General features: G+C 37.9%; 2 protein-coding genes across 3 annotated transcripts in view; both read right to left on the bottom strand.

The window, feature by feature from the left end:
* The window catches only part of LOC129768509 (adenylate cyclase type 9), an 82,620-nt gene that overhangs the window by 37,559 nt on the left and 21,779 nt on the right, over positions 1 to 23,282 (bottom strand). Inside the window, exon 3 of one of the 2 annotated variants that reach the window (XM_055770217.1) lies at positions 15,642 to 15,978. In XM_055770217.1, the coding sequence (XP_055626192.1) occupies positions 15,642 to 15,650 (9 nt within the window). In that variant the 5' untranslated portion in view covers positions 15,651 to 15,978. Of the gene's footprint in view, positions 1 to 2,112; positions 3,063 to 15,641; positions 15,979 to 23,282 lie in introns of those variants that run through there. The other variant, XM_055770224.1, reaches the window with a different exon arrangement.
* On the bottom strand, positions 18,243 to 22,121 carry LOC129761688 (uncharacterized). The gene is made up of 4 exons (XM_055759421.1): positions 21,017 to 22,121; positions 20,388 to 20,966; positions 18,800 to 19,089; positions 18,243 to 18,641 (listed from the first exon to the last, which is right to left on the bottom strand). Exons 1-4 carry the CDS (start codon positions 22,119 to 22,121, stop codon positions 18,243 to 18,245), a joined length of 2,373 nt encoding a protein of 790 aa, XP_055615396.1.

Here is a 23,282-nt window from a genome sequence, read left to right as displayed (position 1 = left end):
TGGATACGAAAATGTCCTACTGATGGGGAAGAATAATCTTCAGAAGCTTTCCTGCTAATTGCACTTGATTGAAAAATCACAGAACTAAATGTATTTGGTCGCAGTATTATATGTATAGAAAACATTAAAATAAATTCGTTCGCTTGCATGTAATTTTCAATTCCAAGGGGAACTGGTTGATTATTTTGCAGCAACGACATCTTTCCGGATTCTCCTCGATTCTTCTCGAAATCCACCAGTGGTTAATGCTAACTCGATAACCACCTGTTGATTGTACTTGATTGAAAAATCACACAATTAATTGTATTTGGTCGCAGTATTAAAAGGATAGAAAACATTACAATAAACTCTTCCGCTTGAATGTAATTTTCAAGTCCAAGTGGGACTGGCAGATTATTTTACAGCAACGATCACTTCATTCCGGATTCTTCTCGATAACCAGCGAACGTAAAGAGTTGCACGCGTGTATGCGTGTGGCAGTTGCTTCGATACCTCAAGCGGAACCAATTTTCGATGCTGGTACTCTCTCGGTCGTCTTCTCTTCTCCTTCTGATGGATCTGCATTTCTGCCCTCACTCACAGTTCCAAACAAACTGCATGTCTTTCAGGTCAGGTCAGGCCAGGTAATGAATCCCTCGATCCCGCGCCGTCCAGCTCGTCCAGCACGTTTAGCTCGTTCAATTACGGTGTTGTCTTGTCGATGTCCTCACGAAAAATGAATACGTTTCACCACCAGAATATCGCTTAAGTATGCTTTTTTGTGCGTGATTGAATCGAGAGAAGGTGTGGTTTACGATGACTCTCTGAGTTTGAAACTTTCGGCAACTGAGTATTAATCGATTGAAAATTATATAATTTTCACGATGCGAAACATTTTCCGTTGCGTGCGCATACAATATTGGATACGAAAATTTTCTACTTATGGGGAAGAAAAATTTTCAGAAGCTTTCCTGTTAATTGCGATTGATTGAAAACCACAAAACCAAATGTATTTGGTTGCAGTATTATATGGATAGAAAACGTTAGAATAAACTCTTTCACATCAATGTATTTTTCAATTCCCAGGGGAACTGGTAGAGTATTTTTCAGCAACGATTAGTTCTTTCCTGATTTTCCTCGATACTCGAAGCCCACCAGTGGTTAATTCTAACTCGATAACCACCTGTTAATAGCACTTGATTGAAAAATATTTAGTCGCAGTGTTACATGGATAGAAAACATTAAAATGAACTCTTGTGCATGAATGTATTTTACAGTAACGATTGGATCTTTCCGGAATTTTCTCGATGCTGAATGGCATCCAAACGAAGAGTTCCGCACATGTATGTGTGTGTGTGGCGGCTGCTCCGATCTCTTCCCGGGGAGCCGTTTGTGGCATCACTCTCCTCCTGATGGATTCTCTTCTGGCCTAAGGTGCACAAACAGGCTCTTGGTGACACCGTTCATCCGCGCTTTCATGATAAACGAAGAGCTTCACCACAATAGCGACAACATGCTCCAATCGCTGTTCAATTATAACTGAGTGGACTTCCAAGCGGCGCTAGCTTATATACCGATTGATGATTTCAATAGCCTGTTTTGAAAGCAATTTTAAGACTATTGAAACAACTTTTTGGATCAAAAAGTAACAAGTATAGAACGCGTAGACATTTTATCTATCGAATGAAGTGTTTATCATACCATTTCGTTCAGTTGTTTAGGAGCTATTAACGCTCAAAATCTCGGTCTCCGGCGTAACGCTTTCGTTTTCGAAACTTTGATTTTACACCCCGGTATAGAAATGAAAGACGTAGTCCTACGTCAAAACACAAATTCCCGGTATATATTTGACAGAATGTATAAATGATCCAAGCTTCAGAATCTTTTGCTTCCCTTTAAATTTCCATCATTTGGCGAAATCGTACAAAATATTCTCAAGGAAGGCACACCGCCAGGCGCCAAATTCATGGGCACCTTCAGTTTGATAAAACAACAGTCGGAGGCGCTTCGTGCTTAGAAATAAGATAAACGCATTCGCAAAGCCGATAAGACAACATCCTCTTCTATCATCATCATCATCATCATCGCTTTCATTCGTTGGTCGGTGTAAAGTGCCCCTCATTTCATACTTGCCTCATATCTGCTACTTGTTAGGAGGAACTCTTCGATTGCAATTGTGTTCCGACTCGCTCGGTGCACTACTCTGTTCTGTGTACGATATAATATTGTGAGTTTAATTGACCATTTGCTCCATTAGATAAACACCGGAGTAGTTAGTAGTTCACATTTCCATTCATTAGCAATATCAACGGGCGACACAAAACAGAACTTCTGTCGTCTCAATTTCAGCTTCCCAGTTCACTCTAACGAACGTAAAATGAAACTTCACTAATTGCTTTCCAATGCTAATTCACTGAGATAATAAAAAAACTACGCTTTTCCCGTACATATTTTCCTTTATCTTCTGCCACAATAAAAGCACACGCACGCATATCGGCTCCTTTTAATTATGATATCAACCCTCATCCGGTGATGGAGTCACCCCCCCTTCCGTCGATTTTCCCCTTCGTTCCGCACACCCAGCAACGAAACTCGAAACCGTTTCACATCTTCGCGAATATCGCTTACAGAGAGTTTCCAATGTATAAAAACACACGAAAGCGAAAGATAAGCGCGAACGCTTCGTTCCGTTCTGCCGAAAATCAACAAATGATGAACAAGACAAAAAAAAAGTGCTACTCCCCACTAATGGCCACCGCAAATACCCATCCGGGCACAGGGTATGGTTTACTTTATTCGATAATCGCTTTTTTCCTCTCCAACTAACTTTTGGCTTTCGGTTCCTCCCAACCAACCGTTGGCGGGGTGCGCTCAACAAGTGTGTATATGAACTCACAGTCACACAGTCCAAATGTTCGTCGTCTCCTGCTGAGACTGAGACGATGTTGGCGGGGGTATGTGTCCTGTCGCGGCGCCTGTTGACCGGTAAAATCTGGCGAGTTGAATCCAGAGTGTCACCGCGAAAATAAAATGAATAAAACCGAGCTGGGATCGCAAACCGCAAAACTCGACACGGCGTTGGCGCACCTCGCGAGCTGACTGAGATAGCGCTTCGCGGTGATGTCGCGCTAGAGCTCTGCGCTCGGTGGTGGCCGTGAATTAGAACCAGGCAGGGTTGCCAGGTGTTGATTTTTGTTGATCGTATTGTCTGTAGAGTTTGATCATATCTACCTTCCTCTTTTTGATTTGTTCTTGGATAAAAGGGGAGATATGTTACGAATTGACCCACACAGATATGAAAAATATAGAATCCGGTTTAATGTTTTCAAAGAGTGAGATCGAACGTCGATCTTCACATTGCACAATACTTCTCAAACCACACAAAGCACACAAATTATCGCCGATATTAAGATTATGTATTCTCACAAAAAACATTGTGCGACAGAAAAGTGTTCTATACTTAACAGGAATTTGAATGTTATGCATTCTACTACTCAATCAGTGTTCCGAGTTATAGAGGAAGTGCCATAGTCGACTAGGGCATTGTTCAAGCCTTTCTTGTCCAGACTACAAGCGCATTCAACTTTCTTTTTTGCTCAAACACCGTTTAGGGTTTACGGTTTACGGTAAACGCCGTGTTTGGTCAGGTATTCTATTTGTCACACTGAACAGTTTGTCAAACTTTTTTTTTCGTTACATTCTTTGAAGACACACTCACACATTCAAAAACTTTTTCCTACCTATTCTATATTCTTACTCTTCTCATGTTCTTATACTCCTTTTCTCATTGTCCCATGTTTTTTTTTTCATTTTCACATTTTTTTATACTTTTGTCTTTTTTCTTAATTTTTACATTTATATATATATATATATATATATATATATATATATATATATATATATATATATATATATATATATATATATATATATATATATATATATATATATATATATATATATATATATATATATATATATATATATATATATATATATATATATATATATATATATATATATATATATATATATATATATATATATATATATATATATATATATATATATATATATATATATATATATATATATATATATATATTTTTAATCTCTTTCTTCATTTTCACATTTTTTCTCATGTATGTATTTCTTTTCCCCAATTTTCTCATTTTCAATTCTATTTCTTAATTTTCACTCGAATTTTTCTCAAATTTGTCTCGTTTTGATTTTACCCTTTGCTTTCATATTTTTACATATTACATTTTCGTCTTATTATCTTATGTATGTTTAATTTTTGTTTCATTTTCTCATTTTTGTCTAATTTTTTCATTTTGTCTCATTGAAAATGGGACAGAGATGTCATTTAGTATTAGTATTTAGTATTTTCGACTTGTTCTGTGATTTTTGTCGCGTTTTTGTTCTATTTTTGTATTATTTTGTCTTTTTTTCGCGTTTTTGTACATTGTTTCCATCTTTGAGTCATATTCTTTTTTTTTGTCTCTTTTTAATTTTTGTGCTCTTTTAAGTTCTCTCATGTTTATCTTATTTTGTCCTTTGGGTCTAATTTACGTATTTTTTCTCATGTTCTCATTTTTGTCTTATTGCTTCATTAATTGTCCCTTTTGTCCATTTTCTCCTTTTTTTCCAAATTCGTCGTATTGTTATTTTCTGATTTTTTCATCACATTGTCTCATTTTGCTCATTGTCTCATTGCCTCATTTTTTTTCACTTTCTCATTCCATCATATTGGTAATTTTTGACGTAGGACTACGTCTTTCATTTCTATACCGGGGTGTAAAATCAAAGTTTCGAAAACGACAGCGTTACGCCGGAGACCGAGATTTTGAGCGTTAATAGCTCCTCAACAACTGAACGAAATCGTATGATAATCACTTCATTCGAAAGATAAAATGTCTACGCGTTCTATACTTGTTACTTTCTGATCCAAAAACTTGTTTCAATAGTCTTAAAATTGCTTTCAAAACAGGCTATTGAAATCACCAATCGGTATATAAGCAAGCGCCGCTCGGTAACACTGTGACCAAATACATTTGGTTTTGTGATTTTTCAATCAATCGCAATTAACAGGATAGCTTCTGAAGATTATTCTTCCCCATCAGTAGGATATTTCCGTATCCAATATTGTATGCGCCCGCAATCGATTATTGGTCAGTCGCCGAAAGTTCCGAGCTCAGAGAGTTCATTCCCCTCCAGTTTGCCATTTTCATTTTTCGTGAGGACATCGACAAGACAACATCGTTGCTGAGGGTGCTGGACGGCGAAGGATCGAGATCTGTCCTGAAACGCAAGCAGTTTGTTTGAACCTGTGAGGGAGCACAGAGAAGCCGATCCTTCAGGAGAAGAGAAGGTGACCATCGAAGCAGCCGCTACACACACACATACACACACGGAATTCTTTCCGTTTGGATGCCATTCAGCATCGAGAAAGATCCGGAAAATAATCTGCCAGTTCCTCTGGGAATTTAAAAATACATTCATGTGAAAGAGTTTATTTTAATGTGTTCTATCCATGTAACACTGTGACCAAATACATTTGGTTTTGTGATTTTTCAATCAATCGCAATTAACAGGATAGCTTCTGAAGATTATTCTTCCCCATCAGTAGGATATTTTCGTATCCAATATTGGATGCATAAAACCTTGTGCCTCCAACGTAACGCTCTCGTTTTCGAAGTCCCCCAAATATTCATTCATTCAGAATGAATTCAGATTCAACTTCAAACAAATGATCTCTAAATCAACGATAGTCCTACGTCACCCTTGCGGTTATACCATAGATATAACCCACTTCCTGTTTTTATTTTGTCTCTTTCATTGGTCATTCCTATCACTTTCCCGTTTTGTCTCATTTGCCACTTTACTCCCAGGATATTTTCACCGGCGTTTTTTTACGCGGATTTTCCAATTAACGCGTTTTTTACGCGCAATATCATTAGCAATATCACATCTCTTCTTCAGCTTAAATGTCTCCCTCATGCTCCTTCAGAGCATACGACAGTAATTAGTGCTTGCGATGGGACTTATGGGCTTATGACGGAAATCAGTGCCACACCCTATCACGATTCTACGTGACTTTTAGGTGACCTGTTTTTAACACGGATTCTCTAATCAACGCGGTGTCCCTCGCTTTCAAAAAATCTGGGTGATTAGCACTTAACCACTCTTCTTCGAAAATACGACACGAAAAACTCGCGACTGCCGGGTAAAAAGTTAGCGGATTCGCTAAACCGAGTATATTTAGTCGGATTGGTTTGGAGACTCGATTTTGGAATTGTACAATATATACAGTGTGGAATTGCTGCTATTGTTTCATAGCTTCTTTAGCGCACACTGTGTGCGGTTGCGTGATTTTTGGTTAATATTCGGAATTTCATTAATCCATTATTTACAGGTTTTAAACACTGGGTGTACTTTAATTTTTAACATATTTCAATTTTATCATGTTCTTATTTTGTGTCATTCGCCTCTATTTCTGAATTATCATCAATTGCACATTTTGTAAATTTTGTCAATTGCTAATTTCTGCCACTTTCTCATTTTGTCATTTTTGTCACTTCCTCATTTTTATCGCTTCTCATCTTTGTTATTTTTGTGTTTTTGAATTTTTTAATAACTTTCTCATTTTGTAATTTTGTGGTTTATCCCATTTTGTCATTTTTGTCCCCATCTTATTTCTGTTTCTGTCATTTTCTCATCTTCCCATTTTAGTTACACACTCATCCTCTTTCTTACTATTAGTATGTCTGTACTCCTCAGTAATCTCATCTCTTATGTTTCTCACTCAACTATAACCCACCTTCATCTGTCACTCTTAATCATTCGCCATCTCCGTCTCTCACTCGATCTCAAAATTTGCGTCCCAAATAACCTTATGCATTCTTCACTTTCTAATTATTATTTCGACGAACATTTCGATTACCATTCATTCATATTCCTAAATTCAAATTTGAGAGTTCGAAAACTAGACAAATTCAAACATTGCTAAAATTCAAAATTCTATAGTTCTGAAATTTTGAAATTTTCGATATGGAAAATAAAAAAAAAACCGCAAAATTCGGAAATTAAAAATAAAAAAAAATTATAAATGCTAAGATTTAAAATAAAAATCGAACATTCATAAAATTGAATATTTCAAAGTTAAAAAAAAAACATTACAAATTCCAAAATTCGAAAACAAAATATTTAAAAATCTAAGAATGAAAAAAACAAGAATCCATTATTTTGAAAATCCAAAACCAAAAAAGAAATACGAATGAAAAATTTTAAATTTCAATAGTTCAAAAATTAAAAATTCAGAAAACTATAAACTCTTTACTTTCTAATACAGAGCGGATTCGATTATATAAAGTCTCCAGAATCTTTTCACTGTATATAATCGAATCATAATTTTTTTTTCTCTAATTGTTTTATATACATATGTTTCGTTTTTGAATACAAAAGATAAATTTAATTTTTGATTGATTTTCTTAAAGCCAGAAAATATTTTTCTCATGTAAAAAGTTATTGAACTTCTTTTCTGTTTCGGGCTGTTTTTTTTTCATTTAAATCTCTTTTAAAATTCAAATATTCATATCTTTGAAGATTCAAAATTGAATGAATCAAAAAAATAAAAAAAATCGCAATTCAAAAAAATCGAACATTTCAAAATTCTAAAAGACTCACATTCTAAAATCCAAAATTCAAAAATTTGAAAAATCTAAACGTTTAAAAGTTTGAAAATTTAAAAATTTTGATTCTTGAATTTATATTTTTTTTATCTCTCAATTTTTAAATATTCGATTGTCTACAATTTTTATCTAAAATCCAAAATTCAAAAATTTGAAAAATTTGGACATTCAAAAGTTTGAAAATTTAAAATTTTTGAATCTTTTTGAATTTTGAATCAATTTTTAAATACATTATATTAAATATCTTCTGCATTTTTGTAAATTCTCAAATCCAAAATTCGAAAATTTAAACAATTTTATTTTGAATGTTCAAACTTACGAAAAAACAACAAGTTTTTCAATTCTGAAAATACAGATGTTTTAAAAATCAAATTGAAATGCTTAAGATTCGAAAAATTCAAAAGTTCTAGAATGACAATAATTCCACAATTCTAATTTTCAAAGGTCTAAAACTCCTGTAATTCAAAATTCAAAAAAATTAAGAATCCGAATGTTAAAAAATTAAAAACATTCAAAAATATTTAAAGAAATAATTTGTAATTTAAAATCCAAAAATATGAAAATTTCATATATTCAAAAATTGAAAAATTTATACAATTCTAAATTTATTAAATTTAATAAGTTTAAACAATCCTAAGAATCAAAAATTTATAGATATAGAAACACAAAAAAATTAACTATCCTAAAAATCAAAAATTTTAATATATTCTAACCAATTCTTCTTTTATTCTTAATTAATTAATTATTCTCAATGATCGCTTGACAATTTTTCCGTTCACGTATCTAATATGTAAATTTACAGTCTGGTAGCGATATCCATATCATTCTCTATCAGTTTACCAGGCCAGGCCTACCAGTTTGAAATTGTTCGCTTTCCAAATGAAAATTTTTACTACTGAAGTAGTAACAATAAAAAAAACTAAAAAGTTATTGAAAAAAATTCGATGCATTCTAAAATAATATTCAAAGTGGTAAACAAGTGGATTGCATAATATAATTGCGTAGTTCTACGTCGAAAATGCGGTCGTGTCCTAGATACAGCCCCTTACAATTTTTCAAATAAATTTTTTTTTCTCGAACTGTATATAATCGAGTTTCAAATTGAATATAATCAAATAATATATAATCGAATCATATATGATCGAGTCAGTACATATTCGAGTCCGACCTGTATTATCATGTTCTCATTTTATTCTTCATCTCACATCTTCGTTTTGTTTTTTTCTCATTTTTTCATTTCTTTTCTAATGTTTGCCATTTTACTCCCATATTTGCTATTTTTTTTGTTCATATGTGTCATTTTGACACATTCTCATTTCTGCCACTCTCTCATGTCTTTTTGTCTCATATCTGTATTTTTTTATTTTCACAATTTGCTCAATTTATAATTTTTTTTTATTTTTTCACTTTCTCTTTTTGTTGGTCTGGACGTCTGTCTCATTTTTGTTTTTTTTTCATTTAAATCTTTTTTAAAATTCAAATAAACATACCTTTGAAGATTCAAAATTGAATGAATAAAAAAAAAATCAAAAAAATCGCAAATTAAAAAAAAAATTTTTAATCTTGTGTTTATATATTTTTTTTATCTCTCAATTTTTAAATATTCGATTGTCTACATTTTTTAAATTCTAAAATCCAAATTTCGAAAATTTAAAAAAATTTAATATTCAAAAGTTTGAAATTAAAAAAATGTTGAGTCTTTTTGAATTTTGAATCAATTTTTAAATGCATTATAATAAATATCTTCTGCATTTTTCCAATTCTAAAATCCAAAATTCAAAAATTAAAAAAATTTAATTTTGAATTTTTTTTTTCATCTTTTAATGTTCAAATATTCGATTTTCTGAAAATCTTTTCATTTCTAAATTTTTGAATCTTGGGTTCTGGATTTACTAATCTACGAACATTCCAATTTCAGAATTCTGAATGTTCCAACTTACGAAAAATCAACAATTCCAAAATTTAAAAATTCATCATTTAAAAACAAAATTAAAATTAAATAAAAAAATCGAATTTAAATTCTGAAAATGCAGAAGTTTTAAAAACCAAATTGAAATGCTTAAGATTCGAAGAATTCAAATGTTCTAGAATGACAATAATTCCACAATTCCATTTTTCAAGGGTCTAAAACTCCTGTAATTCAAAATTCAAAAACATTGAAAATCCGAATGTTCAAAAATTAAAAACATTCAAAAATATTTTAAAAAAATGTTAATTTAAAAAACCAAAAATTCAAAAATATGAAAATTTCTTCTTCTTGAATGGCGTTTAACGTTCCCTGTGGAACTTTTGCCGTCTCAACGTCTGCATTAACTAGCGTCATTTATTAATACTTAGTTGAGATTTCTTAAGCCAAATAACACGCCTTGAATGTATTCCGAGGGGCGAGCTCGTGAATACGCGTGACCACAGTGCAAGTCGAAGGAAATTTCTTTGACGAAAAATCCCCCGGCCAGAACGGGAATCGAACCCGAACACCCGGCATGATAATGTGAGACGCTAACCACTGGGCCACGGGTGCACACGAAAATTTAAAATATTCAAAAATTCAAACATTCAAAAATTCATACAATTCTAAATTTATTAAATTTAAACAAACCTGAAAATCAAAAATTTATAGATTTAGAAACACAAAAATTTAAACTATCCTAAAATCAAAAATTTTAATATATTCTAATCAATTCTTCTTTTATTCCAAATTAATTAATTCTTCTCTTATTCTTTAATTCTTAATAATTCTAATGTAAAGCTCAAAGATCAATTCAAAAATTCTAAATGTCAAAAATCAAAAAATACAAAAAGACAAAAATGGAAAAATGTAATAATATAAAAATGTAAAACGTAAAAAATTAGGAATGCAGAAATATAAAAATATGAAAATGGTCAATTGTGAAAATGTAAAAATGCCAGAACGTGAAAAAAAGAGAGAGAGAAGAGAACAGAGTGTATAGAGAAGAGAGTAGGAAGTAGAGAGTAGAGAATAAAAAATAAAGAGTAGAGAGTAGAGAATAGAGAGTAGAGAGTAAAAAGTAGAGAGTAGAGAGTAGAAAATGAAGAACAGAGAGTGAATATCAGAGAGCAGAGATTAGAGAATAGAGAGTAGAGAGTAGAGAGTAGAGAGTAGAAAGTAGAGAATATATAGTAGAGAATAGAGAGTAGAGAGTAGAGAGTAGATGGTAGAAAATGAAGATTAGAGAATAAAGAGCAGAGAGTAGAGTGTAGAGAGTAGAACATGAAAAGTAGAGAGTAAAGAGTAAAAAGCAGAGAGCAGAGAATAGAGAATAGAGAGTAGAGAGTAGAGAGTAGAGAGCAGAGAGCAGAGAGCAGAGAGTAGAGAGTAGAGAGTGGAAAATGAAAAGTAGAGAGTAAAAAGCAGGGAGCAAAGAGCAAAAAGTAGATAGTAGAAAATGAAGAGTACAGAGTAAAGAGCAGAGCGTTGAGAGTAGAGAAAAGAGAGTAAAGAATAGAAAGGAGAGAATAGATAGTAATAATGAAGAGTAGAGAGTAGAGAGCAGAGAGTAAAATAGAGAGTAGAGATGAGTGTTGAGGCACCGATGGGCTGTTTGTTCTAATCGTACCAACTTGATACGATTAGCCTTGATCGTTGTTGTTGACAAATGGACAACAAATCACTATTGTTTTGCATGGAGACAGATAATTTATTTCAAATAGATGTGAAGACGAAAATATTAGATGGTGAAAAGATTGAATAGAGTTATAGATTTTTGAAATTTATTGAGTTAAATAATTGTTGAAAATTGAGAGAAACATGAGTAGAATGAAATCGAAGCAAATTATAGCGGAAATAGTACAGGGAAACTTCGATATAACGTACCCTCGATATAACGTCACTCGATATAACGTACATTTTACCTCGATATAACGTACACATTTCCAAAGTGTAAAGGAAAAAAAATTCCAATATTTTTTTTCTGATAGAACAATGAATTTTCCGTATTGTGATGCTAAAACAAGTTTTGTGCCTTCAATCAATTCCGAAATACAGCTGGTTTTGTGATTCCGCATTCTAAATTAATCAAGCTTTAATCAACAGTACGAAGGGAAACATCATGAGAAAGGCTGGCTTCGTCTTCTGATTGAAGTTATTCATTGACTTTACTAAAACAGCAACACAATAATGTATTCTATACTACGTTTGTGAGTACTTTATTATGCTTCGATACAACGTACAATTTTGAAAGTGAAATAGTACATGTACGTTATATCGAAGTTTACCTGTAGTTTTAATATGAATTACAGGAAATACAAGAACAAAGAAGGGATTGCTAAACGGAGAAACGAATTTAAAATAGTAGAAAATAAGGAAGGTATTCATGTGAGTTTTAAAGATTTATCAATTGTATGATTATTAATTTTCATGTGAAATTCTAGTTTTGAGCTGTTGAGTAAAATACACGAGCTGCGAAAAAGTGGTTTATATTTTCTGAAGCAGAAAATCCCTTCGAACAATGAAAGAGTAGGAAATGAGGAGTAGAGAGCTGAATGTTAAAGTCAAAGTTGAAAGAGCAAACAATTGATCGCAGAGAAAGAGTAGAACAAATGAGACATAGACATTTGGACTAGAAAAGAAATATTGAAGAAAAGAAAAAAAAGAGAGTCTGTTTTAGTGTAACAGCAAAGCAAAGCGAGAAACTTATTAAAACATGATACTGGGCCGCTAGTGTAAAGATGTAAAAATGTAAAAATGTGAAAGACGCAGTAAAATTGAAAATTTTATAAATTTAAAAATATAAAAAACGAAAATCCAATAATTTTAGTATTGTAAAACTCAAAGATTGAACGATTCAAAAATTCAAGAACACAAAAACGCATAAATTCTTAGTTTTCGAAAATGAAATTCTCGCTCTGGTCACGAGTATAGCGACGGACAATACTTTCAGGGACATATTTTCTAAGATCTCATTGAAAAAAGTTTTATTTTCACAAAAACGATCAATGATAAATCAAAATTTGTAAATATAAAAAACTTTTTCAGACAGATTATCATCTATCTTCTCTCAGTTCACCCTTCCTCCATTGGTGTTAGAAGCTTCAATGTATTCATAACAAACCAAAATTTACCAAATATGCTAGGAAAAGTTATAACCTCCTCCGTATATTGAATAATTAACGATGCGAAGTCGGGCACCTCATTCCTGCTCAAGACAAACTTTCCTACGGCTTGGATTTTAACAATGGAAAACACGTTTCCCAAACCAGAGCCAAAAACAAGTGCTACTAGTTCGGTCATTGGTGGTTCTTGCTCCTATTATGAAAAACTTCAGCCATATTCCATCCCGAGGTGATTGAAGCGACAAACATTCGACGTAATGAAACCCCTCTATTGGCCTATCTCGGAACCTTATTTGGCACTAAGTGGAATGGAAATCTGCAACCACTGCCAGCCAAACGGCCGACCGAAACCGGGGAGAGGTGCCGTAGGGCGGGCGCTCCTTTCCTCCCCGCTGAGTAATCGTGAGCTGTCTTTGCAGTCGACAGGCAGGTTTCAGAATTGGTTTCGGTATGGGTGGCGCTTGGTAATGTGGGTTCACAAACCCAAAACAACGGCGGCGGAAAGCGCTAAGACATGTTTCGCTTGTCAGATGGATTGTTGTTTTTTTTTTGTCGCGCATCACCTTACATCGAAGCGAGAAAAAAACACAAGCATGCCCGCAAAGAATGAATTGGAGAAAAATGCTAATACAATTTGAAAGTTATTTGTCATAATAACAGTCCAAGCGGTGGAGCAGAAGATGATGGTGGATTTATAATTAGTCGCCTGCAAAAGACTCGGCGTGGTGAGCAGCCGGTTGAGATAGTCAATCTAGTTTTCATTAAAAATGCACGAGGCCCCCCATCGAGGGACAGCACTTTTACTCCAAACAATCGAAATCCCACATCTCTCGCATCTCCTGCCAAGCCAAGAACATCCGGGAATTTGACCTTGTCTACCGGCGTCTTCGTACAAACAATCAGCCCCATCGTTCCAAAAAAAAAAAGCTCACCACACAATAAATCGACTCCGGACCGAGCGGTTCGCTCTGGATAGATTGAGATCACACTTCCCATCCGATGATGGATCTATCATTAGCACCACCAGAGAAGAGTTCGTGTAAACATACACACACCAAGCATGCCGACGTGTTCTACAATCCATTATCTCTCCGCCGAGATAACCCCCTTCCACGCTCTATCTCTCTCTGTGCGATGAAGGTTGACTTTCGACCGAAAACAGCCGTCCTTCCCATAAATCAAGATTTTTGTTCCTCCTTGGCCGATGGTTAGGCCACCCCAGTGTCACATGTCGCGAGCGCGCGTAAAAAAAACAGGAAGTGGGTTATATCTATGGTATAACCGCAAGGGTGACGCAGGACTATCATTGATTTAGAGATCATTTGTTTGAAATTGAATCTAAATCCATTCTGAATGAATGAATAAATGAATATTCGGGGGACTTCGAAAACGAGAGCGTTACGTTGGAGGCACAAGGTTTTATGCATCCAATATAGGATACGAAAAACCTTGTTCTGAAGAATAATCTTCAGAAGCTTTCCTGCTAACTGTACTTGATTGACAAATCACAAACCCAAATGTATTATATGAATATTTTATGGATAGAAAACATTAAAGTAAACTCTTTCGCTTGAATGTAATTTTCAATTCCAAGGGGAACTGGCAGATTATTTTCAGTAACGATTAGATATTTCCACATTTTCCTCGATACTGGAAGCCCACCAGTGGTTTATGCTAACTCGATAACCATCTGTTAATAGCACTTGATTGAAACATATTTGATCACAGTGTTACATGGATAGAAAACATTCAAATAAACTCTTTCGCATGAATGTATTTTTAAATTCCCAGAGGAACTGGCAGATTATATTTTCCAGCAATGATTAGATCTTTCCGGAACTTTCTCGATGCTGAATGGCATCCAAACGGAAAAAATTCTGCGCGTGTATGTGACGATCCTTCGCCGCCCACCTCCTCTAGCACGTTTAGGCAACGATGTTGTCTTGTCGATGTCTTCACGAAAAATGAATGTGTCTCACTACCAGAATATCGCTTAAGTATGCTTTTTGTGCGTGATTGAATCGAGAGAAGGCGTGGTTTACGATGGCAATTTGGAAGGCAAACTAGAGGGGAATGAACTCTCTGAGCTCGAAACTTTCGGCGACTGAGCAATAATCGATTGCGTACGCATACAATATTGGATACGGAAATATCCTACTGATGGGGAAGAATAATCTTCAGAAGCTTTCCTGCAAATTACACTTGGTTGAAAAAGTACAAAATCGAATGTATTTGATCGCTGTGTTATATGGTTAGAAAACATTAAAATAAACTCTTTCACATGAATGTATTTTTAAATTCCCAGAGGAACTGGCAGATTATTTTCCAGAAATGATTAGATTTTTCCGGAACTTTCTCGATGCTGAATGGCATCCAAACGGAAAGAATTCCGCGCGTGTATGTATGTCACTCTCCTTCTGATGGATTCCCTTCTGGCCTAGGGTGCACAAACAGGCTCTTGGTGACACCGTTCATCCGCGCTTCCATGATGAACGAAGAGCTTCACCACAACAGCGACAACATGCTCCAATCGCTGTTCAATTAGAACTGAGTGGATTTCCGAGCGGCGCTCGCTTATATACCGATTGGTGATTTCAATAGCCTGTTTTGAAAGCAATTTTAAGACTATTGAAACAAGTTTTTGGATCAAAAAGTAACAAGTATATAACGCGTAGACATTTTATGTTTCGAATGAAGTGTTTATCATACTATTTCGTTCAGTTGTTTAAGAGCTATTAACGCTCAAAATCTCGGTCTCCGGCGTAACGCTTGCGTTTTCGAAACTTTGATTTTACACCCCGGTATAGAAATGAAAGACGTAGTCCTACGTCAAAAATCCGAGAGAGAAAATCGCACACTTGTTAAAATAAAAAGTGTAATCTTCAAAACAAAACTCACCTCCGACATGGTGGATTATTATTCGCGTCTGGTCGCGCTCTGTATTTCGGAGGGTCCTTGTCGCGTGTTAATTATAGTTGCGTCGGTTTATCTGCCGTTCTGCCGGGTTCTTCTCTTCCTCTGGTTGTTGTTGTTGTTGTTTTGTTGGATGCTTCTTCAACAGCTAGACAACATTGTGTTCCCGTTGGCTGTTTGTGTTTGCTGCAGGCTAAGCTTTGATCGATATCTTCGCGGAATCAACACCTGCTGCCTCTGCTGCTGCTGACGATGGCAATGACGATGATGATGGTGGTGATTGTGATTACGATGATGGCGAAGGAAGCGCACAGATGATGCCCTAAAAGGTAAGAAACAGAGAACAAAACAGTTTCAGACAAGGTGAAAACCAGGTTGTATTTCTTTCGTTTATTGTGTCACGAGCGTTCGAGTGCGTGAGGGAAACCTAAGGTCGGTGGGTTGTCAGCCGTTCATTATTTTGGTCAATAATGGGATACCATTCAGTCGAGGCGTGAGTTGCCCCTCTTTGCCTTTAATTGGGTTGTTCAGAAACAGGATGTCTATGGACTGTATCGAAAAGTCTTTAGCAACATCTATTCGTGAATAAAAATAAAACTCGATTATTATTTCAATTTTGTTTCTGGTTTATTGAAAATCACTCCAATGCGAAAGAATAGTGTGAGAAACTAGGAATATTTGAAGGGAATGAAACTCGATTTTCGGACATCGACTCAATAAACGTGTGGTCAGTCTCAAGGCTTACTGTACTATCTACTTTTATTAATCCATTCTTCTTACATATGTGAGAAATTGGGTTTGGTCTCTTGAAGAGAGAAACCTACCGGAAGAAGCAGCCGTTAGCTGCCATAATATAGCGAAGTCTGTGGTTAATTGCCACAGTTCGGACACCCAGATCAAAAAGATGTCCTCATCTTGACAGTTTTATGCATACTATAATTAGTGGAAAAAACTATTACAACAATTCACTGCTCATTTGGCTGCTCCTCTTCTTCGTCGGCATCTTCACCGATTTCGTCAAGGTCAACAACAGAGCACCAGCGTTTCATCCGGTCGGCTGAATATACTGTACGGAACTTCCGTCCAGCGTGGTTGCTTCCTGGAACGTCTCCGATTTGGTAGCGATCATTCTCCAACACCTTCGTTACAATGAATGGCCCCTTATAACGGGGCTCCAGCTTCCTGCTTCCACCGGGTATAAACTGATCCTTCTTCACTAAAACCAGATCATCAACCTTGTACCGCTCTGCGGCCTTCCTCCTCTTGTCGAAATATTGCTTCTGTTCTCTCTGATTCTGCAGGATAGCGGCTTCTGCCATGTTCCGGAACTTTGTCGGATCATGCCCGACATTTTCTCCTACATCGTGCAAGGCAACAACTAGCTCATTGAACGTATAATCCCTAGGATTGTATGCCAACACCAGCGATGTTGGTGTTACCCTCGTCGTCGAATTCGGCGAATTATTGATCGCCCATTGTACCTGCTTGACACTATCATCCCATTTTCTATCATCTGCTTCAATCATGCTGCGCAGCGCCGTCAGAATCGTTTTGTTACTGCGTTCTACCTGGCCGTTACCACGGGGTGTTCCAACAGCAACCTTTAGATGCTCCAACCCGTTATCAATACAATACTTCTGGAATGCCTTAGCCGTGAATGCCGTTCCTCTATCCGTGATCACACGAGCAGGCAAACCAAAAATGCTCGCAATCTCCTCCATCATATTCAAAACTGGTCCTGTTTGCGTCGATTTAACCGCCTTAATCAACACAAACTTCGTGAATCCACAAACACACACCAACAGGTGTTCATTTCCCTTCGACGAACGAAGGAATGGACCCAAATGGTCCAGATGCACCGTATGGAACGGTATTGGCGTCTTGGGAATGGGATGTAGGAAACCTTCTTCGCGTCCAACCTTTCCTTTATGGAATGCGCACTACGGACAAGCCGTAGTGTATGCCCTAATATATTTCCTCATTTTGGGAAACCAGAACTGCTTCTTCAGCATTTGTAGCACTTTTTCTTCGCTAAAGTGGCCACGATCGTCGTGGAAGCTTTTCACCACTCTCCAACGGATCCTAGTCGGAACCACCCAACACTTTACTCCATCCACTAGTCGATAAAGACGATGGTTTTCCAGAACGTAGCACTGTTGCGTTTGGCGGTCTTCGTCCGTCAGTGGATCTCTGCACAGCTTGTCAATAGTCTCGGTCAGTTTTGTATCTTGTCGCTGCAGCGAAACTAGAAAGTCAGAGTTGCTAATCTCAATCGCCAGCATATTCTCCACCACTGTTTCTATTTCCTGGGGTTCTTCAACAGGGTTTCTGCTGAGGGCATCAGCATGCTTCATGCAGCTACCACTTCGATGTTCCAGCCGGAAGTCATATTCCTGTAGCTTCAGGAAATACCTCGCCACACGGTGATCCATCTCTCGCTTTCGATAAGCATCACGAACAGCAGAACAATCTGTACGGATGACAAAAAATCGTCCAAGCAGATACATACGAAATCGTTCCACACTTGCCACGATCGCCAGCATTTCCAGATCATAGCTATGGTATTTCGCCTCAGTTTCACTGGTTTTACGACTGAAGAATCCTATCGGCTTGAAACCTCCGTCTGTATTCATCAGCAAAATTCCCGCTAGTCCACCGCTCGACGCATTCGGTATGAAGCTCCAAATCCGCCGATTGGTCGTACAACACCAACAGTGGTCGAGTAGTTAGAACATCCTTTATCTGCTCGAAAGCCTGAGATTGATGCACGTCCCAGCTGAACACAACGTCTTTCTTCAGCAGTTGATATAGCGGGGATGCTATCAGACTGAAATTTTTAACGAACCGGCGGAAGAATCCCGCTAAACCCAAGAATTGCCGTACTTCATTAACCGTCTTAGGTGTGGGAAATTTTTTTACCGCCAGCGTTTTCGCTTCACCTGGTTTGACTCCTTCGCCAGTGACCTCAAATCCCAGGAACTCTACCTTCCGCATAAAGAAACAACTTTTCCTTAAATTGATTGTGAATCCCTCTCCTCGAATCACGTCTAGCAGAACCACAAATTTGTTGAGCACCTCCAACTCTTCTTGTCCGGCCACGACGAGGTCATCAATATAGGCCACCACGACAACGCCGCGCTTACTTTATTCACTGCTCGCTGGAAAACAGCACATCCATTGGCTAATCCGAAAGGCATGCGCAGGAACCGGTAGTGACCTTCCGTTGTCGAAAATGCAGTGTAATTCTGGCTCTCTTCATCAAGAGGAATCTGGTAGTATCCACTGTATAGATCTACAGAGATGAACACCTGTGCCCCTGCCAGCTTATTTAAGCATGTCTCTATATCCGGCGTTGGAAAACGATCTTTAACCGTCTTAGCGTTAAGCATACGATAATCCACGGCCATCCGGAACTGCTTATTCTTTTTCGGGACTAAAGGGTGTGTCACATCAAATTGCATCACGGAAAAAACGCTGTAGAAATTTAATTTTTAGGAATTATATCTTCAGCTGTCGCTTATAATCAGATAAGAGTGTATAGATCACGTTGGCCATGCTTCACTGTCAATTTTTCGTAAATTTGGAAAAATGTCGTCGAACGAAAAAGAGCGTCGTGAATTAATCCTGTGCACTCATTTCGAGAATCCGGAGTTGTCACATCGGGACATCGGTAAGATGCTGGGAATCGTCCAATCCACGGTCAGCAGAGTACTAAAACGATACTTCGAGAACCTAACCATCGACCGGAAGGTGAAGAACGGCAAAAATGGATGCTCCGTCAGTGAAAAAGATCACAAGCGCGTAGTTAAGCAGTTTAGACGTGATCCGAGAAGTTCGGTCCGGGATGTCGCCAATAAGCTGAATTTGTCAAGTTCATTCGTCCAGCGGACCAAGCAGCGGGAGGGCCTGCGTACATACAAGGTTCAGAAGGCTCCTAACCGCGACGAAAGGCAAATCATGGTGGGAAAGACGCAAGCCCGGAAGCTGTACACCGAAATGCTGACGAAGCCGCATTGCCTGGTAATGGACGACGAAACCTACGTCAAAGCGGACTTTCGTCAGCTGCCGGGCCTGTTGTTCTTCTCCGCAGAGGACAAATTCAGCGTTCCGGAGGAGATTCGCAAGCAGAAACTATCCAAGTTTGCCAAAAAGTACATGGTGTGGCAAGCGATCTGCTCTTGCGGAAAGCGGAACGCCCCCTTCGTGATGACCGGCACGGTAAACGGGCAGGTTTACCTTAAGGAGTGCCTACAGAAGCGCTTACTACCACTATTGAAGCAGCACGAGGGCCCGACCATCTTCTGGCCGGATCTCGCTTCGTGCCACTATTCAAAGGACGTGTTGGAGTGGTACGAAGCCAACGGGGTCACCTTCGTGCCAAAGGAAATGAACCCGCCCAACGCGCCGGAGCTTCGCCCAATAGAGAAATATTGGGCGAATATGAAGCAGGCCCTCCGGAAGAACCCAAAAGTTGTCAAATCGGAGGCGGACTTCAAGAGAAAATGGATTTCTGTTCAAAAAAAAACTACAACCTGACGTTGTACAGAACCTTATGGACGGGGTAAAGAGGAAGGTGCGAGCATACGGGCTTGGGCTCGAAGTATGAATAAAAAGAAAATGCCAAAAGTTGTTTAATAGTTTTTATTTTACTGTCTAAAATTTTCAAAAGGATCGGTCTACTGGGCGAATTTCTACAGCGTTTTTTCCGTGATGCAATTTGATGTGACACACCCTTTAATACCACACGACTGTTAAATGGCGATTCTGTTTCCTGAATGATTCCCGCCTCCAGTAGCTCATTCGTAATCTCTGCAAGCGCTGATTCCTTAGCGTATTTCATTCTTCTGGGCTTTACGAACACTGGCTCATTATCCTCCAACCGGATCTTCATTTCAGTGGACTTTGCTCTGCCCATCTCCTTCAAATCCAAAGCGAAACAATCACGGTAATCTCGTACCACTTCCAAAAGTTTCTTTGTATTCTCCGTGCTCCCTCCACTATTTATCATCTCCTGATCAATGTTACGTCCTTCTGACCAATCTATTTTGTAGATGTTGGCTACTTTATATTCCTCTTCGAGTGAACTAATCGCATCAGTCGAATCTTCAACGTCCCACTCAAAACATACTTTGTCCTTTCGCTTCACCATCACTAGATCGTCACGTTCGATAATGTCCTTCCCAATAATTATCGGAATATCCTGCGCCCACTCCGGTACTACGGCCAGCGAAACTTCAAGCTCCAATCCGTCAACGCGCATTTTTGCCGTGACCATCTCCGTTACTTTCTTTTTTTCGCTCTTGCCGAAACCTTGCAACATAAAGTGGCATGAAGAAATTTTGCCCACTTTGTGCTTGAACTTCTCCCAAATCGTTGATCGATCGGGCCCGAATCAACGTGAGCTTCATAATTTCCTCCCGCCAGTTTCACCGTTTTCCTGAACAAGCCTTTCTTGTCCAACACTCTCATCAAGCTCGTGCCACTGGCTCCCTTGGGTTCTCTTTTCTCTGCCACTTGTGAGCCTAAATTAGCTTTACAGTCCCGTTTCACGTGTCCTTCTTTTGAACACCTGTAGCATTTCACCTTGGGACACTTTCTTGCCACGTGTCCTGCTTCATGACACTGATAGCAGCTTAATTCACCATCAGCACTCCTGGCCTTCCTACCACCATTCCACGTTGCACCAGTTGAACGTTGCATACATCCACTACTGCGACTTTGTGATGGGGTTATAGCCTCCACATTATCAACCCATCGTAATTGCTCTAGGAGCCCTTGTACAGTTTCGGTTCTGTATACCGCTAGCCCCGATTTCTGCAGAAACGATTTCAGTCCACTCATGATGTATGTCACAATTACATCCTCCGTGAAACCGCCTTTGCGACCCATGGCAGCCATCTCGTACACATACTCTTCGACCGCTTCATTGGGTTTCCACTTCCTCGCCGACATCAAATTGTGGTAATAAACCAGGTTCTTCTTGGTCGGAAAACCTTTTACTATTTCCGTTTTAAAACTTTCCCAATCTCGGGTTGCCTCTTGATATCCCTCCAGCCACAGTTTTGCACAGCCACCCAAGTTCAATCGCGCGCAGTGTAACCTCAACTCATTCGACCAATTATAACTATCGCCCGTGTCGTCAATCAATTTCACCCACATTTCCGCAGAAGCACAAGTCGGTGAACTAGGATCGAAAACAGTCACATATTCTTGAAGTTCACGGATGTCCGGCAATCTTGGCATATTTTCGTTAGCTGATGACCGTGACGGCCTTTCACCTGTCTGCGTTTGTCGCAATGCATCCAGCTCTTGTTTGAGAGTGGCTATCTGAGCCTTCAGATCTGCCTCCATTGTGGTCGGTTTCACTGACACTTTCTCTCTTCGATCCGATACTTTGGGAGGTAAATGGTCCAGATACACACGATCCGAAACTTCGTCACAGCTTTCCTCTTCAGATCCGGACATAAGCAAACGACTCGAATAGCTCTCCGGCGGTAGAGCTATCTACACTCGCCTTCGACTCGGTATCTCCCCGACGATGGAAATACCTACTCACGAGAACAACACAGATAGTCCTAGAAAATCTATCTTTTCTCCGACACCGAATTTTCCCGGTGATTGATTTTTTTACCGCTATCGTTAAACCGAAGCAAATGGGTATTTATAACTAATCAGTCTCGTTGGCACACTGTTTCGCACGATCAGTTTATCTTTCTGTGGTTTCTCTATTGACCTCTACCACACTTTACACAAAGCTTCTCTTGACCACACCATTAGGTCAGTCTATTCACTGGTGGCTATCGACCTTTCCTTTTGTGCAAAGAGCACATGGAGAAACGCGGGACGGTATCACTGATGGTAATTATCAATTTACCATAAAGTTCTGTTCACTTCACTTTTATTTGACCTGCTGTAGGTTCGCGATTCGTATCCTGTCTACAGAATGTGAGAAACTAGGAATATTTGAAGGGAATGAAACTCGATTTTCGGACATCGACTCAATAAACGTGTGGTCAGTCTCAAGGCTTACTGTACTATCTACTTTTATTAATCCATTCTTCTTACATATGTGAGAAATTGGGTTTGGTCTCTTGAAGAGAGAAACCTACCGGAAGAAGCAGCCGTTAGCTGCCATAATATAGCGAAGTCTGTGGTTAATTGCCACAATAGTGACTAACATAAGTTAAAATATTATGCTCTATGGAACGAACACACTTTTGACGAAAGACCTTTCATCAAATTTTGCACGGTAGCTGTTGTTGATTTCCATGATGCTGCTGTCCAACTTTTTCTGAATTCCTCCATGGTTTGGGAAATTGTTTCCTCCTTTTTTTTTTTTTTTATCCCATTTATTTATTTAAGGCTCATTAGCATTTTAGCTGTAACAGAGCCGAATTTTAATCGTGTACATGTCACATGGTTATCATATCTATAATTAGCACATTACACAGTTGCCATTCGCCAGTATTCCTTCTATACCATTACATATGGTACATTCACACAGTAGCCATTTAGGCGTAAGGGTATTCTTTCTGTTCTTCCATTATCCAGTTGGACCACCGGAGAGCGGAGACAGTTGATTGATCATTGTTGAGTTATTTATAGAACAGTAGCCCGATGTGTCTG

The sequence above is a fragment of the Toxorhynchites rutilus genome, chromosome 1, assembly GCF_029784135.1.
Source record: "Toxorhynchites rutilus septentrionalis strain SRP chromosome 1, ASM2978413v1, whole genome shotgun sequence".
Lineage (NCBI taxonomy): Eukaryota > Metazoa > Arthropoda > Insecta > Diptera > Culicidae > Toxorhynchites > Toxorhynchites rutilus.
The sequence above is the reverse complement of the archived record's forward strand: the minus strand, read 5'-3'. Positions and strand labels throughout refer to the sequence as shown.